General features: G+C 48.3%; 4 protein-coding genes across 4 annotated transcripts; 2 read left to right on the plus strand and 2 right to left on the minus strand.

Moving 5' to 3' along the window:
• Window positions 1–5,258: 5,258 nt before the first annotated feature.
• On the plus strand, window positions 5,259–6,960 carry HOO65_040460 (C6 transcription factor; the record flags this gene model as incomplete). Its single annotated transcript, XM_071002744.1, has 2 exons — window positions 5,259–6,047; window positions 6,139–6,960. 2 exons carry the CDS (start codon window positions 5,259–5,261, stop codon window positions 6,958–6,960), a joined length of 1,611 nt encoding a protein of 536 aa, XP_070859303.1.
• Window positions 6,961–9,438: 2,478 nt separating this feature from the next.
• On the minus strand, window positions 9,439–10,434 carry HOO65_040461 (phosphoglycerate mutase; the record flags this gene model as incomplete). Its single annotated transcript, XM_071002951.1, has 4 exons — window positions 9,439–9,502; window positions 9,554–9,757; window positions 9,869–10,138; window positions 10,256–10,434. The coding sequence occupies 4 exons, from the start codon at window positions 10,432–10,434 to the stop codon at window positions 9,439–9,441; spliced, it is 717 nt and encodes a 238-aa protein (XP_070859304.1).
• An 813-nt stretch (window positions 10,435–11,247) lies between these two features.
• Window positions 11,248–12,400, plus strand: HOO65_040462 (uncharacterized protein; the record flags this gene model as incomplete). The annotated part of the gene is made up of 3 exons (XM_071002895.1): window positions 11,248–11,694; window positions 12,041–12,166; window positions 12,251–12,400. 3 exons carry the CDS (start codon window positions 11,248–11,250, stop codon window positions 12,398–12,400), a joined length of 723 nt encoding a protein of 240 aa, XP_070859305.1.
• A 440-nt stretch (window positions 12,401–12,840) lies between these two features.
• Window positions 12,841–13,599, minus strand: HOO65_040463 (cell division control protein; the record flags this gene model as incomplete). Its single annotated transcript, XM_071003015.1, has 2 exons — window positions 12,841–13,308; window positions 13,405–13,599. 2 exons carry the CDS (start codon window positions 13,597–13,599, stop codon window positions 12,841–12,843), a joined length of 663 nt encoding a protein of 220 aa, XP_070859306.1.
• Between the last annotated feature and the right edge of the window lie 254 nt (window positions 13,600–13,853).

Genomic DNA, 13,853 nt, shown 5'->3' on the forward strand with positions numbered 1-13,853 from the left:
TAAGGAAGTATTTGAATGTAGCAATTTATGGCCTTGGGGTCTTAGAGCTCCTGTGCAATTACATTCACGATAGTCACAGCACGAAGGAACTGGATGGCATAGAATGTTGTAGCATCCTAGCTTCTCCTACCCCTCCCTCGATTAATGCCCGATGGGGAGTTTGAATAAAGACGAGCCACGAGAACAGATAAGAAGGGCAAAAAGAGGAACGAAGAAGTACAGCAGGGAAACAAAACATTGGGCCTTCGTTTTCTCCTGCGTGGCTCTATGACCTCGTAGATCGGGCTAAAAGTCGAGGTCCCTTCAAACCTGTTGTTTCGCTTCAGAGTACCGACGTTAAACGTGAAACACAAGCCAGGGTGGAATCGTGTTGGAGTGGCAGAAGGGTCTAGAATTCGGGCTATTTATTTATTTTTCTTCAAGCAAGCTGCCAGAGAACGCCTGAGAGCTGTATGATTACCCATCAGCAGCTCGGAGATCGAAGTTTCTTGTGGACCTAGTAATGGGGCATCGGAGTCGGTGGGCTATCGGTGAAGTATTATTCTCCACTTCTTTTCTCCCTGGTAATTGCTGGCCATTTTCTGATGTTGCCCTGTAAATAGTCAAGGCCTTGGAGCTTGGGGAGAAGAAGTAATGTAAGTTGGCCAGCTTATAGTTTCCATAACAAAGCTTAGATCATAGCCCGAGAGGGTGAGTAAAGCGGCTCGGTCCAAAGGGTGAAACTTCTGATGCTGCTGTTGCTTCGAACAGCTCCAAAAAGCTTTTTTTTTTTTTAAAAAAAAAAAACAGGCTAGAAATGGCCCGACCCGTATTATGGAGGGAGGATCAGGCTTCGTCTTCTTTCCCGTCTATTATGTCTCGCCACTGCTTAGCTAGATGACTGACCGGCTGTATGATTACTCGTCCTTGGTTCCAAGTGTGTATCATGTATAACAAAGGTAAGCGAGAGCCAATACCTAGGTGTACGACGGCCAACAACAAGGTCCCATCTCGGGAGACCTTCCTAGTGCGTTACTATTTATGCGGCCACGGCAGTTTTTACAAGGTCGGGTGATCACTAAAGCGAGCGATATGGGTGTTTCCTCCCCCATTGCTTTTTCTCTTTCGTCATTTTCCGAACTTCAAGCTATTTAAGTGGCTACAAATCTTGCATCAGAGTGCAGATAAGGAGAAACTCAGCAAGCAAGCTTCAGGGGAGAAAACAGATGATCAGGCGTAGTAAGATCTCACCAGTCACAGAGGCGACAGCTCGGAGACAACCAGCAAATAGGAGAAAATAAAAGTTAGGAAAATAACGCGGGAGAAAAGAAGTACGAATCTATTTCTTTTTGGTCCTGTGATTTGTACAATATGTGCGACAGGCTACAAAGGAGAATATGTGTAAATGAATATAAATATATATATACATACGTATATACATACATATCCACAACACTAAGGGAGCGACAAGGCGTTCAAATAGCTTGCCTAGCATCGCAACTGGCCGAAAGAAAAGTCCAAGGTCGGAGACAAGAAAAGACAATGCAAGACAACACAGTACGACATGACACGACACGACAGGAGAAGGGACGACACAGGAGAAGACAAAGCAAAGTATTGCTCATTGTAATAAGGCGGTTGCAAATCCAACAGTTGCCCTAAGTCAAGCCTGGCCCAGTGACGTCGTTTTTCCAGTGAAAGACAAGGCTGTTGGGAAGACGCAAAACAATTCAGGCAGAAAAGAGTGGTTGAGATACGGGCAACTGCGCTTGCTGGCCGGTCTACGTACATATAGCTTGCACAACGGAAGAGCGCGGCCTTGTGAGTAGTACATTGTACTTGCTGCGTTCAACCCGTGCATATATGCAAGTACATACATATATATAATAGACATATGTTGCACTTGGTTCGTTGCCTAGTCCTGAATGATAGCCAGGTCACAAGATGGCAAAAAAGTCACAATGGGTAACTGCATGACGTTAGAGAAGGAAGCGGTAGATGTGCAATTACCCTAACTAACTTACATGTATATATATGCCTAGATACGTAGTCGCTTACACTAACCCTGTTCTCTCCAGGTGCTTTGCCTATAACATGGAGGCTGCAAGTTCTTGATAGTCCGTAAAAATGCCTGCCTGGGTTTAGAAAAATACCAGCTGTATCTGCTTTTTTTTTCTCTGTGACTTGTTAAGGCTCTGGGCCTAATAGCCCGGTCGCCTGAAGCCGGACAGCACGGGCTCACCTGGCAATCCAAACACAACAAGGGAGAAATTCGCTGGACAGGCCATAGCCAACTTGTGATACTTGCTGGTGAGAGCTACGTAGTATGCAGACAAAAGCTGATTGGGGAGAAGAGGGCTAAAGAGCCAAGGCTAGGAAACAGAGCAAGAGGGACTTGGTAGAAACAGAAAAAAAAAACAAAAACTCAAGGCAGAAGGAAAGATAAAAGACACAAAAAACAAGCTATTTGCCCCGCCACTGCATTGTATCCCCCCTCCTTTCCTTTCCTTCTTCTCAGCCCAAACATCTTGTCAAATATGCGCCGCTAGCCGTTTTACTCTGTGTTTGGAGCCTAATAGTTGGCAAGCCATAATGACAATAATATAAAAAAGTAATTTCAAATAAACCAATCCATCTTTATTAACGTCATCTTGTCTCTCGTAGACTGGTCCAATCATTTTGTCTTTGGCTTGACGGCCGTTTGACTTTCTTGTTCACCTCGGAAGCCTGCAGGAAAGCAAGAGTAGAAGGGGATGGGGAGGGGGGGGGGGGGCGTGTAGAAGACATAAACAGCTCCATGTTGTGCGTGTATTGGTTGTGAGTACAACAGATATCTAATGGCTTTGATATTGTACCCGCCATACGCCCCGAAGAAAAATAATGGGGATGAAGAAAGGCATGTAATTGCTGCTACATTGGCCGAGACCGAAACTTGATCAAGAGAAAAGCAAGAACGAAAAAATCATGGTCTCAGAATGACAAGAAGATAGGTACCAAGGCGAAGAGAAGGAAAAGCATATCACATGGCCGGCTCGGGTTCGTTGCCGCAGTGGGGGCAGATCAACGGGCAAGGCGGGAGAATAATGGCAATAAGACGAAATAGAAACGAACCAAAGAACACCAGAAGAAGCGGTGAATTCTTCTGCTTCGCTATTCTATTGAAACGCGAGGAGAACGAGGGGCAGACAATCAAGCACGAGCCCGCCCATCTGTTCCCACCTTCCCTCCCTCCCTGGTTATATGACATCAGCGGCTGCTGTCGCATCCCATTTGCTCACCGCCCCCTGTGATTGAGAGTGTGCCTGGGTCTGTTTCCTTGCGAGCCCATTTCCAAAATGAGAAGGGGTTGCACTATGGACGGGGGGCTTCAAAGATGTTGATTGGTTCACTTATTACTGTGTAGTTGTTTCTATCTTCTTTTTTTTTTATTTTTATTTTTATTTTATAAATTTGTCTCTTTTTTAATATTTTCTTCTGTCTCGTTTATTTTTGCTTGTGCTTCCCATTTACTCTCCTGCGGAAGCTCTTCCGGGAGGAAATGTTTGTTCGGGTTATGAAGCGCCGGAGAGACGGGGCTCTTTTGTAACAAGAAGGAGGGAACAAGGCCTATACTGCCGTGGGACTTTCTTCCTCCCTTCCATCGTCGACGTCATTATTCTATCTCTCGTCCTGCTATACAAACGATTGAACGAAAAACACGGCTCACACTAGAGTGCACGTCACGCTCCAATAGAGCTCCCCTCAAGAAAGAGATAACACCAGCTTTTTTTCTTCTGATACCATCTTTTTTTGGTCAGTGGCTGATTTAAAACTGATGGCTTTGGTTTTATTTAGACAACTTGCAAAAGTTGGTGTGATGCTGTGAAGTTCTCTTTTTGTAGACCCCTCCCCCCTTGTTTTCTATTCTACCCCTAGGTCGGCTCTTTTTTTTTTTTTTTTTTTTTTTTTTTTCTCTCTTGGGTTGTGAGAGAAGCCCATGGTGTCGGCACGAGACATGGATGGTTGGTTCCCTTGATTTTCAAGGGGAAGAGGGGGGATGAGAGGGCAAAGCAAGCCAGCAAAAGGGAAGGCAGAGTAGGTTGTGATTTATTAGGCATTTTATCAATGACGTCTTAGACCAGTATAGGGTATGGGCGTCCATTGACTGCTAACTACACCCCTCTTTGATCCCTTCACGTGCTCATGTTTTTTTTCTCTAGGTCTTCCTGGGCTTTGAGGCTGGGCCTTGCTTCCTGCATTGCTTCCTTGTTGTCTCTATTCCCTGGTGCTTGGGAGGAAGGAGCCAAGGCGGACGGGCGAGTGGGCGAGTGGGCGAGTGGGCGAGGAGGAGGGGGGAGGAGGAGGAGAAGCAAAAGAAAGAGTTACTGTGAAAGAGGAAAGCCGAGAGCTCAGAAGGAAATAAAAAAAGAAGCCAGATGGCCAAGGGCTAACCTAACTCTGTCCCAGCTAAAAGCAGCAATGAGATCAAACAGACTAAGCTTTCCCATTGGCTTAGTCTCATACCGGGGGTGGCTCGTAGCATCGATCAATTCGATCAATGGCTTAAGGCCAAGAAAATCAATAAAATACTCAATAAAATAGCATAAAAAAAAAGCGATCAGACCGGGCCATGGCAAGGGGAAGGGAAGGATTGACTCCCCATGCGAAGATGTTGGTTGACAAGGAAAGAAAGAGCAAAGAAACAGGAAGGGCAGTTTCCGTTTTCTTTTCCGTACAAGTATAAACTCGGCCCCAGGCCCCTCTTTCCCGTGAAGACCAAGCACGTTGCAAAGAGAAGGAAGAAGAATAAGAAGAAAGGGCAAGTGCGCAACTAAAAAAGAAAAAACCAACCCAAGTTGGGTTCCTGCCTATTTATTCTCTGCTCCGTCCGCCTTTCTGCATCTCCATCTGGAAAGAGCCTTCCTTTCTTTCTCTTCTCTCTTTTGTTCTCGTTTTTTTCGTTTTCTTCTTGCAACTACCTCTTTTGCATGCCCACCCACCCACCTTCCTGTTTACACGCACCCGTACCCGTCGTGCCTGTCTCGTCCCATCTCTTTGTCTAGTAATAGCAACTTGGACTTGTTCTGTTAGGCTCATTCAATCTGCCCTTGAGTACATCTTCAGTCTCATTCCTCCTATCAGTCTTTGTTATTCGACGCCTGCCCTGGGATACCTTTGTCATCTTTGCAAGCAGCTCTGTCTATCAGCTTGCATATTTCTTTTTTTTTCCACCATCTGCTTGGATTTATTTACCTACCTGTCTCTTCCTCTACTTCTCTTTGCGTCCTCTCTCCGCTGCCATGTCTTATGCCGATGCCATGATAGGCGGCAGAGACTCCTTTGACCGCCGCCTCTATCCTCGCCATCAACCATCGCCCTCCGCTGCTCCTACCTCGGAGGAAAAATACAGGGTCTCTACGCGTTTGCCTGAGCTTTCATCTCTATTGAACACCAACAATGGCCCTTTGCCATCTGGCGCAGATGCCAACGCCCACCACTCGCCTGTGCACTCACCCACCGTACCCCTTCATCGCCATCCTGATCATAACCCACGGTCGTCTTGGAATATGTCTCAGTACCAGCAGCGTCCTCCACATGGCTCTGAAGCTGAAGGGCGTGAGATGACAAGGCCATATGATCAAAGCCCTTACGGGCCTCGCCCCGCATCAGGCCCAGGACTACCAGGCCCGGCACCACCGGTAGAGCAGCCAGGATACGCCGCTGTGAACCAACATCGCCCCCCAGGCCCTCCCAGGCAACCATACCCCCACGGTCCGTTGCCAACGCATCAGCCCCCTCAACATGAGCAGGAAAGACATCCCAACTACGGCTACCCGGAGTCTTCACGCACGCCGCCTCCGCCCTCAAGCACTGCTCCTCCTAGCTATCCAAGTGGCCCCTATACCATTCCTGCTCCCCACCACATGGCGGCGCAGCAGGACCAACAGACACATCAAGGTTCTCCCGGTGTGATGCCCATTGGTCACTATCCACCTCAGCCGAACATGCCCCAGGTGGCTCCTCAGCCCCAAGGCCAGCCCCCTAGACAACGCACGTCGATTGCATGCCGCTATTGCCGCAAGCGCAAGGTAAGGCAGCCTTACTAGCATTTCAAGCCCACACACTGCACACACACATCAAAACATCTACTGGGATAACAGCACTAACAACGACTCACAGATCCGCTGTAGTGGCTATGCCAACTCGCCTGGTGGCCGCTGCATGAATTGCACGCGCATGAACCAAGAATGTGTCTTCCAGCCCGTCTCGTCCACCGGTACCAACGCCGCCTTTGTGCACATATCTGCCCTCCAGGGTACTGTGCCTGTTGGTACACCTGTGTTTGGTGCTTACGGCCAGTTGGTACACCAGTCCCCGCCCCAGAACTCTTCTCGCCCTGATGGGCCCCCCAACGCTACAGGTCCCCCGCCTCCCTCTCAGCAGCCGCCTCAGCAGCCGCCTCAGCAACCGCCTCAGCAACACCCTTCATATTACTCGCCCAACGAAGCGGCTTATAGAATGCGCCACACTCAAAATGGCCCATCTTCTACTGGTAGCCTCTCTCCATCACGCAATAATAAGCGCTCTACCAGCCCCAATATCCCCGAAGGCCACGACCGTCGTATGCCACCACCCCCTGCTGATCCACGTGCTGGTCCTCTACGCAGCGGTATCCAGCCACGGCCGCCAGGAGGTATAGAGCCTGGTTTCTATGCTCCTCGTGGCTCTCCTAGCATGTCGTCGGCAAGTATGAGCCATCACGGATCCCCTTCTATGGGCCCTCTACCGCCTACGACTGCTCCATCAGCATTCCCCCCTATGGGTCCGCCCACTCTTGGTTATGCGGCGGGCTCGCATAGCAACTCATCAGGTTCGCCTGCTCCGTCTCCACCACCAGCACCGCCGTCATCGGTCATGAAAGTCAGTAGCTTGCTGGACGATAACAACAAGAGCGTTGATCGCGGCATGCTGAATCGACTGGGCAGGGGAGGCTTGCGGTGAGTTTGACTACATACATATGTCGTATCGTTTACCGCTCGCCATTCACCGCCCTCTCTGTCTCTCGCTTTAATTTTGTGGCATTTTCTTTTTCCGTTTTTTTTTCTTTGTTTTAATCTCTGCTTGTTTTCCCCTCCCTCATTTTCCTGCTAAGAAAGATTGGCTTGCCTCGCGGCAATGCGGTTTGTTTCATACCCTTTCAGAATATCCGCTTCACGATTTTTTTTGAGTCTCGGTATTTTTATCTATGCCATGCTTTTGTTTGTTGGCCTCTTCACTTGTTGATAGAGAGCCTTTTGTATCTGTTCGGCTTCCTTTCCCTCCAACCCTCCATACCCTCCTTCCTTGTCATCCCCTAATCACCCCTCCCCTGAAAGTGCTCATGATGTTATGACTTTTTTTTTCTTCTTCCTGTCTTTATACTATAGTTTTATTTCATGTTCCTATCTTCTCTAGTGACTATATGCCGATCGACCTGTTTGTGCTTTCCGCTTCTTTTTTCCCTCCGTCACGTGAAGCCCGCTGTGATGACCATCTGCACGTCGACGTGGTCTTTTTTGCTCGTCTCTCTCGCTTGCATTTCCCTTTCTTTCTTCTTCCTATGCTCTTGGCGGCTCGCTTTTTTATAGCCTAATATTCGTTTCTGTACTTATAATAACAGAGGAAAGCAAGCCTAGTGAGGATGGTGCTAGGATTCATCAGCTGTGGCGTGGCATCGATCAAATCTGGCGGTGAAGAAGGCGCCTTCCGTCTCTCTAGCAGGCTCTTAGCAGTGTTGTTAAGCCCCCCCCCCCCTCGTCCACAAGGACTAATGTTGATCCTGAAAGAATCGCCAATGCCGGGCTTTCCTTGCTTGTTTGCAGCTTTCGGCGGGCTCAAGTAGACCCAGATGATTTTTCTTTTCCGACCACGGCCTCAAGGACCACGCTTCCAGCCGAGTGAGTGGCTTGTTAAGAGCCCCAAAAATACCTGCATTGCTTCTTTATTATTGCCATATGCTAGGCTAGGCCGTTTCCTCCTCTTCTCCTTCTCCCCTCACAATTTGGCCCAGCGCTTTAGTGTCTCCACAAAAGCCCTCGAGTAAAAAATAAGACGCTCGAGTCTTCCAGGCAACTACCCTTTTTATGTTGTTTGTTGTTCATCTGTTGTTCATGCCGTGTGTTCCATTATATCCATGCCCTTTCTATCCACTCACTTTTCTCACTTCCACCCCTCTTCTTCTTCTTTTCTTCATCTTCTTCTTCTTCTTCTTCCTCCTCTTCCTCTTCCTCTACACCTGCTCTCTCAGAAACCCCTTTCTCGTTTTCAAACCCCACGCGCCTCCGCCTTCCAGCTCAGGCCAGCCTAAGCTCGGTCAGGCCAAAACCAGCTCAGGGTAGTTGCTAGTTTTCCCCTTCCTTCCCTTCTCTTCCCTGCTCTCAATCCATCGGAGCCGGTGACTGCAGCGGAGCGGACAAGAAAAGAAGGGGGCCTTGAGCATTTATTGGCCTTTGCGCCTTTTTTTTCCGTCTAATTTTTCGTTTACTTGATCCTATTCATTTTTTCCTCTCCATTTCTCTCCTTATTAACTGACAAGCAGGGAACATCCTATCTTGTCTCACGACCGCGGATATCACGCGGACAAACGCTAGAGTGGCACGGGCGCTTGGTCTACCTCAAACCCATGGATACCCGTCATTCAGTGGTCTAGAGCTCAGAATCCTTGTTGCCCAAAAGAGAGACCGGGGCTTGAAGAAAAGGCGAGAGAGAGAGAGAAGGAGAGATTTCCCCTCAGTCCAACCCAGCCCACTGTGCAGCTACTGCTTCCTTGTCTACTTCTCAATCCACCGGACATCTCCTTCAAGCTAACTCAATTAGCCAGGGTTAGTCTCTTACGGCGCTTTGTGGAACATTACACTAGTGCCGAGGTTTGCAGCCACTGTTGTACTCACTGCACTATTGCATCACTTTCGTGGCTCTAGAAGTCAGCAGAGAACAATGTCTATTTAAGGACCGCCATAGGCCTAGCTTAGCTTCTTTACTTTCCTCTCTTGGTTTGAGCCCGCCGTTTCATCGGGCCATCTTGATTTGATGCACAAGATATACCTTCGTCATTTCTCGTTCTACCTCCTATCAGGCACCCCTCCTGTTTCCAACTCCCCCCACCCCCTTCTACCCTATTCCGTATCTTAGGTCACCTTGCCTCTTGATTACATCACGTAGTACTGGGTAGACCACTGAATGCCCCATCCTCGAACCAACAAATATCCGGCATGTGGAAAGCCGCATATTAACAGGGGTTTGGGCACAGGCCATAAGTATTCTCAATATGCAGTTTAGACTGACTCGGTATGGCCGGTGCAAAGGCGAAAAAGAGAGGACAAAATGGGAAAGGGAAAGGGAAAGGGAGATCAGGAAAGATCCTTTTATTATTGGGCTGTGAAAGCCTTTGGCCTTGGGGAGAACTTGGGCCCGAGTTTCTCTATTATTACCTTACTCGCACTACTCAACAGTGAATGCGCTGCCGAGTAGGATGGCAGGCTCGTGGATGTTATCGTGTTCGTAGCTTAGACCTCGAGTCAGTGTATGTCCTCTAGTTTAGTTCATAACTACTTACCTCAAAGTTCCTACACCGCCTGCTTGGAGGATGAATGCTGGGCCAGCCTCGAGTTCAGCGCCTACCCAGCGCATAGCAAGGGCTCGCAGAATGTGGCCATGGGCAACAATGAGTACATCGCCGGCCGGGATATTTTGACACTGGGATTGCATTGCGGGTTTGTGCCATTTGTCGCGAATCTCAGTAATTAATCGATCCAAGCGACTGGTAATGTCATGCGGGCTTCTAGAAGAGGGGGGGGGGGGGGGTTAGTGGATAAATTATTTCTTTCCTAGAGACCACAGCCTGTCCGCATATATATATATCTACACTTACTCTCCACCCGGACACCCATCCGCCCATATATCCCACTGCCCTGGGATACCTTCCTTCTCCCGCTGTTCCCTAATTTGCTTGCTCGTGATTCCTTCGTAGTCGCCATAGTCCCACTCACGTACATCTGACGTGACCTCTATCTTGGCCTTGCAGTCGAGGTCATCCCTCTCCTCGTCTTGTATACCATGTTGCAACCACGGAAGCGATTCATTGGAGCCCACATTGAGGAGCTCAAAAGTTCGCTGAGCACGACGACGAGGTGAGACGTATCTAGATAGAGAGTCAGATGACCTAGTACAATGCTGAAATTCAGGACAAAAAATAACGCTATCAGGCCTTCATTATTGTGTAACATACGGCCTGTGTTAATGAGCCTCAACTACTTACATGTGTGCCAAATTATTCGGCACAATCAGGCGGTCGCGACCCACGAGGGCCCTTCCCGTAGCACGTACCCGCTTTTCACCGTTGGGAGTCAAGGGAATGTCGGTGTGGCTTGTGTGGCGGCCGTCCAGTGACCACTCTGTTTCGCCATGGCGGATGATAAAGAGCCTAGGGGTAGGCATAAGGACTGGGGTGAAGCGGAGAAGGCTGAGACTATAATTAGAAACACCAAGTACATGAAACAAGGCCAAAGAAGTAGCTGATCAACTGTTAGCGGATAGCGATCAAACAAGTTCGAAAAAGCTTGTCACAGGACCAGAAATGGATGAATAAGAGAGAAAAGAAAAAGGAAGGGAAAAAAGAGAGAAATGAAACCAAGTGTTAACGTGTTAACCAAGGCCAGACTTGGATGTGTCCCTAGTTCCCTAGTCTCCAACATCTTGTCAGCCTCTAAAAAAGATGGCAAGAACGTCATGAAAAAATTAGTACAGCCACCTCCTCATCCAAAGCCTGTAAACTCCGAAGAATGAAATACGAAGGAAATAACCAAAATGGGAGGGGCCCTGTTGCCAAACACTAATACTCTTGTTTCATGCCTAGCATTTGATAGCCTCTGATCACGTTCTTTTTGTTTGGCATCTTTTAACTTTGGAGTTGCTCCTTTCTTGGGCGTTAACCCCGCGTTCTTCTCCTCACCACATGTACCGTAGGCCTGAGCTCTTTTTTCCTCCCTACTCCTGCGCTTAGGAACTTTTTTCTGTGTATATCAACCAGGCTAATCAGCAACTTGCATTTGTTTAAAGAAGAAAAAGCAAAACAATTTGTCTTTATTTCATCTCGATGACTTCAAATCTACAAAATACTCTTTTACTTCATCGCCGTTAATCTAATCAACACTATTTAGGGCTCAGAGGCAACTACCCTTTAATAGACAAATCCACCAAATATCGCCCCTTCCCGCAAAACTAGCCCCTCCCTCCTTCCTTGAAAAAGCCATGGCCTCAGCATTTGGCTTACTAAGATGTTCCACAGAGCCAGCACGGCCAAGCGGCAATCGCAACAATAACACAACTCAGTCATCATCAACCTCACAGCCTCAATCCGCGACTGAAGCAGCTGCCGTCGCCGCCACTACAGCGACTTCCTCTTCATTTGTGGCACGCACCTTTTTTTCGTTAAATTCTCGCCTCGTGCCGCCACTATCCTACCTTGGTGTAGCTGCCCCTCAGCGTCTTTCTAGTGCCACCGTTACCAGCACAGCTTCACTTTCTAACCCCATTGAGCTTCGTGACTTAAGGGTCAGCCATTCCGAACGAGATTCCGAGTGGGCCGAGAAATCTATAGAAAGTTTTGTTGAAAAGACAAGCGAAAAGGCCGACGAAGAGATCATAAAAGAAGACTTGTCAAAAAGCCCAGACTTGGACTCGCCCAAATACAGAACTGTTAGTCATCGGATTAAACACCGAAAATCCAGCCGTTGTGCTCACTCCCGCCCTCGTAGTGACTCTGCGGTGTCTTGTAGACATTCCCTCACAAGTTCCCGGCGGTCCACACACTGGCTCTTTAGTACGTCAGACCAACTTCACGGCCAAGATCGTGCAGCTGTTGTGTGGCGCGAGTACTGGGTGTGAAGCTGGGTCTATATTTATACGGCGAACTCACTTGTTTGCCTGACCCCCCTCTGTTTCGCTTCAGTGTCCAAGGATTCGTCAGAGGAAAGTTCAATTCCAAGGCAGTGCCTGCCCGCTAAGACTGAGTTGCTGCAAGATAGGCTGAGATATGGCACAGCTAGGAATGAATTTTACTCCAGCACAGCGCATGCGTGCGCGTGTGCTCGCTGTTGGTGCAGCAGTGGTGATTATCTCAAGTACTTTGATAGGCGCTGGACTTAAAGAGCAGCAGCAAGTGAACGAAGTGAGTTTGGTCTCTACAGTTTTTCTTTTCTCTTTTCCCCTACATCTCTATTTCTACCATTGCCACTACTAACTATAGCTATAGAAGCTCGCACAGCGCCGTGAGTCCTCTCTTGAAGAGCAAATCACCATTCTTGAAAGCCAGAAGGTATCGCTGTACAAGCAGCGTGACATGGTTCAACGCAAGTTAGACGTGTTCAAAGAGCGGGTCAGAGAGCGTAATGAACGGAGATGAGGTGGCAACCAACCAGTTCAGCGGCGACAGAACTAAATACAACCAGGCTAGCAACTCTTACAGCTCGTAGTACATAGTTACAAAAATATCTAGAGTTTGGACCTTGAAAGAACTAGGCTGTTATGGCCTCAGCCTGTAAAACAACGTTTGTAGGAGACAGATATAGAGCTAGTTATATTTCTATGCCAAGAACAAGCTGGCATCTATCAAAAAGCAGAGCCAGCATAGATTTACTAATTCACCCTTGTACTTGGTTGGCATCTTCCTATAAGCAGGTATGGAGGCCAAGAATCTTGACTGTATGGAAAAAAGAAAGTGCTTGTTAATGTAAAACAAAGAGATAGAAACTCCAAATTGCAGTATTATGCTATACCGATAGTAGTATACCGTACCCTAACTTTGACAGAGTCCATAATAACTCCAACCAACCTTTAGTCCCGTCATTTTCCATAGCCTCGCCGGCGCTTGGCCGCAACCATCATGTCTATGAACTCATCGCGATTCACACCACCCTTGCCCGTGAGATCTGCCTGCGAAATCATATTGGCCATATCTGATTCAGAAGCTGAAGTGCCTTGCTTGATTGACTTGTTAACTTGGCGCAAGTCGTCAAGTGAGATGACGCCGTCGCCGTCAACATCAAACAGGTCAAAGGCACGGCCAAGATCCTCACGCGGGTCGCGGCTGGCCATAAGTGTACCGGCTACTTCTTCGAAGACGGGTGATGTGATGCGTAGACTAGGCCCGGGACATGGTTCATTCTGTGGATGCCATGGTGGCGCGACGCCTTTGGTGGTCAACAAATCGTAAACACGCGCCTTTTGAAGGTCGAAACCGAGGGTTTTTAGGCCAAATTTGAATTCGTGGAAGTCGAGGAAACCGTCATGGTCCTGGTCAAATAGATCAAACTACAAGTCAAAGAGGAAGTTGAGGTTAGCCATGAACAATTTACCGGTCTAATACAAAGCGCATTGCTTTTGTCAAACTTCATGGTAGCTACTTACGGCCTGGGCAATCTCGGCGCGCTGATCTTCAGTAATCTTTTGTGCCTCAGACAGAACTACATCCTGTTGCTCCTGCTGCTGTTGACGACCGTAACCATCGCGCACCTGGAAAGACACACGGTTATCACGCGGGTGTGACATGGCGGGGTGGGATCGTTTGGGCGGTGTGCGAGGAACTTGTATAGGGTAGCTCATTAGAGCAGAGGAGTTACCTAGGGCACGCTGTCACAGCAAGCTTGAAAAGAGAATAGCTAGCAGCTAAAAGCTAGAAGCTAGAAGCTAGAAGCGATGGACAGCTTGACGAAATGCCGGACTAGATATGGGCGGATTTGCCAATCCAGCAATAACAAAACAAGCAAGGGAGGAGCCTTTAAGCTTATGACAAGGCGGTAGGTTCTAGGGTCATATACCCTAATAAATAGTGATGCTGTGACCATTCTGCTTATGGT

This window comes from Ceratocystis lukuohia (genome assembly GCF_044167205.1).
Source record: "Ceratocystis lukuohia strain C4212 chromosome Unknown Supercontig4_pilon, whole genome shotgun sequence".
Taxonomy (NCBI): Eukaryota; Fungi; Ascomycota; class Sordariomycetes; order Microascales; family Ceratocystidaceae; genus Ceratocystis; species Ceratocystis lukuohia.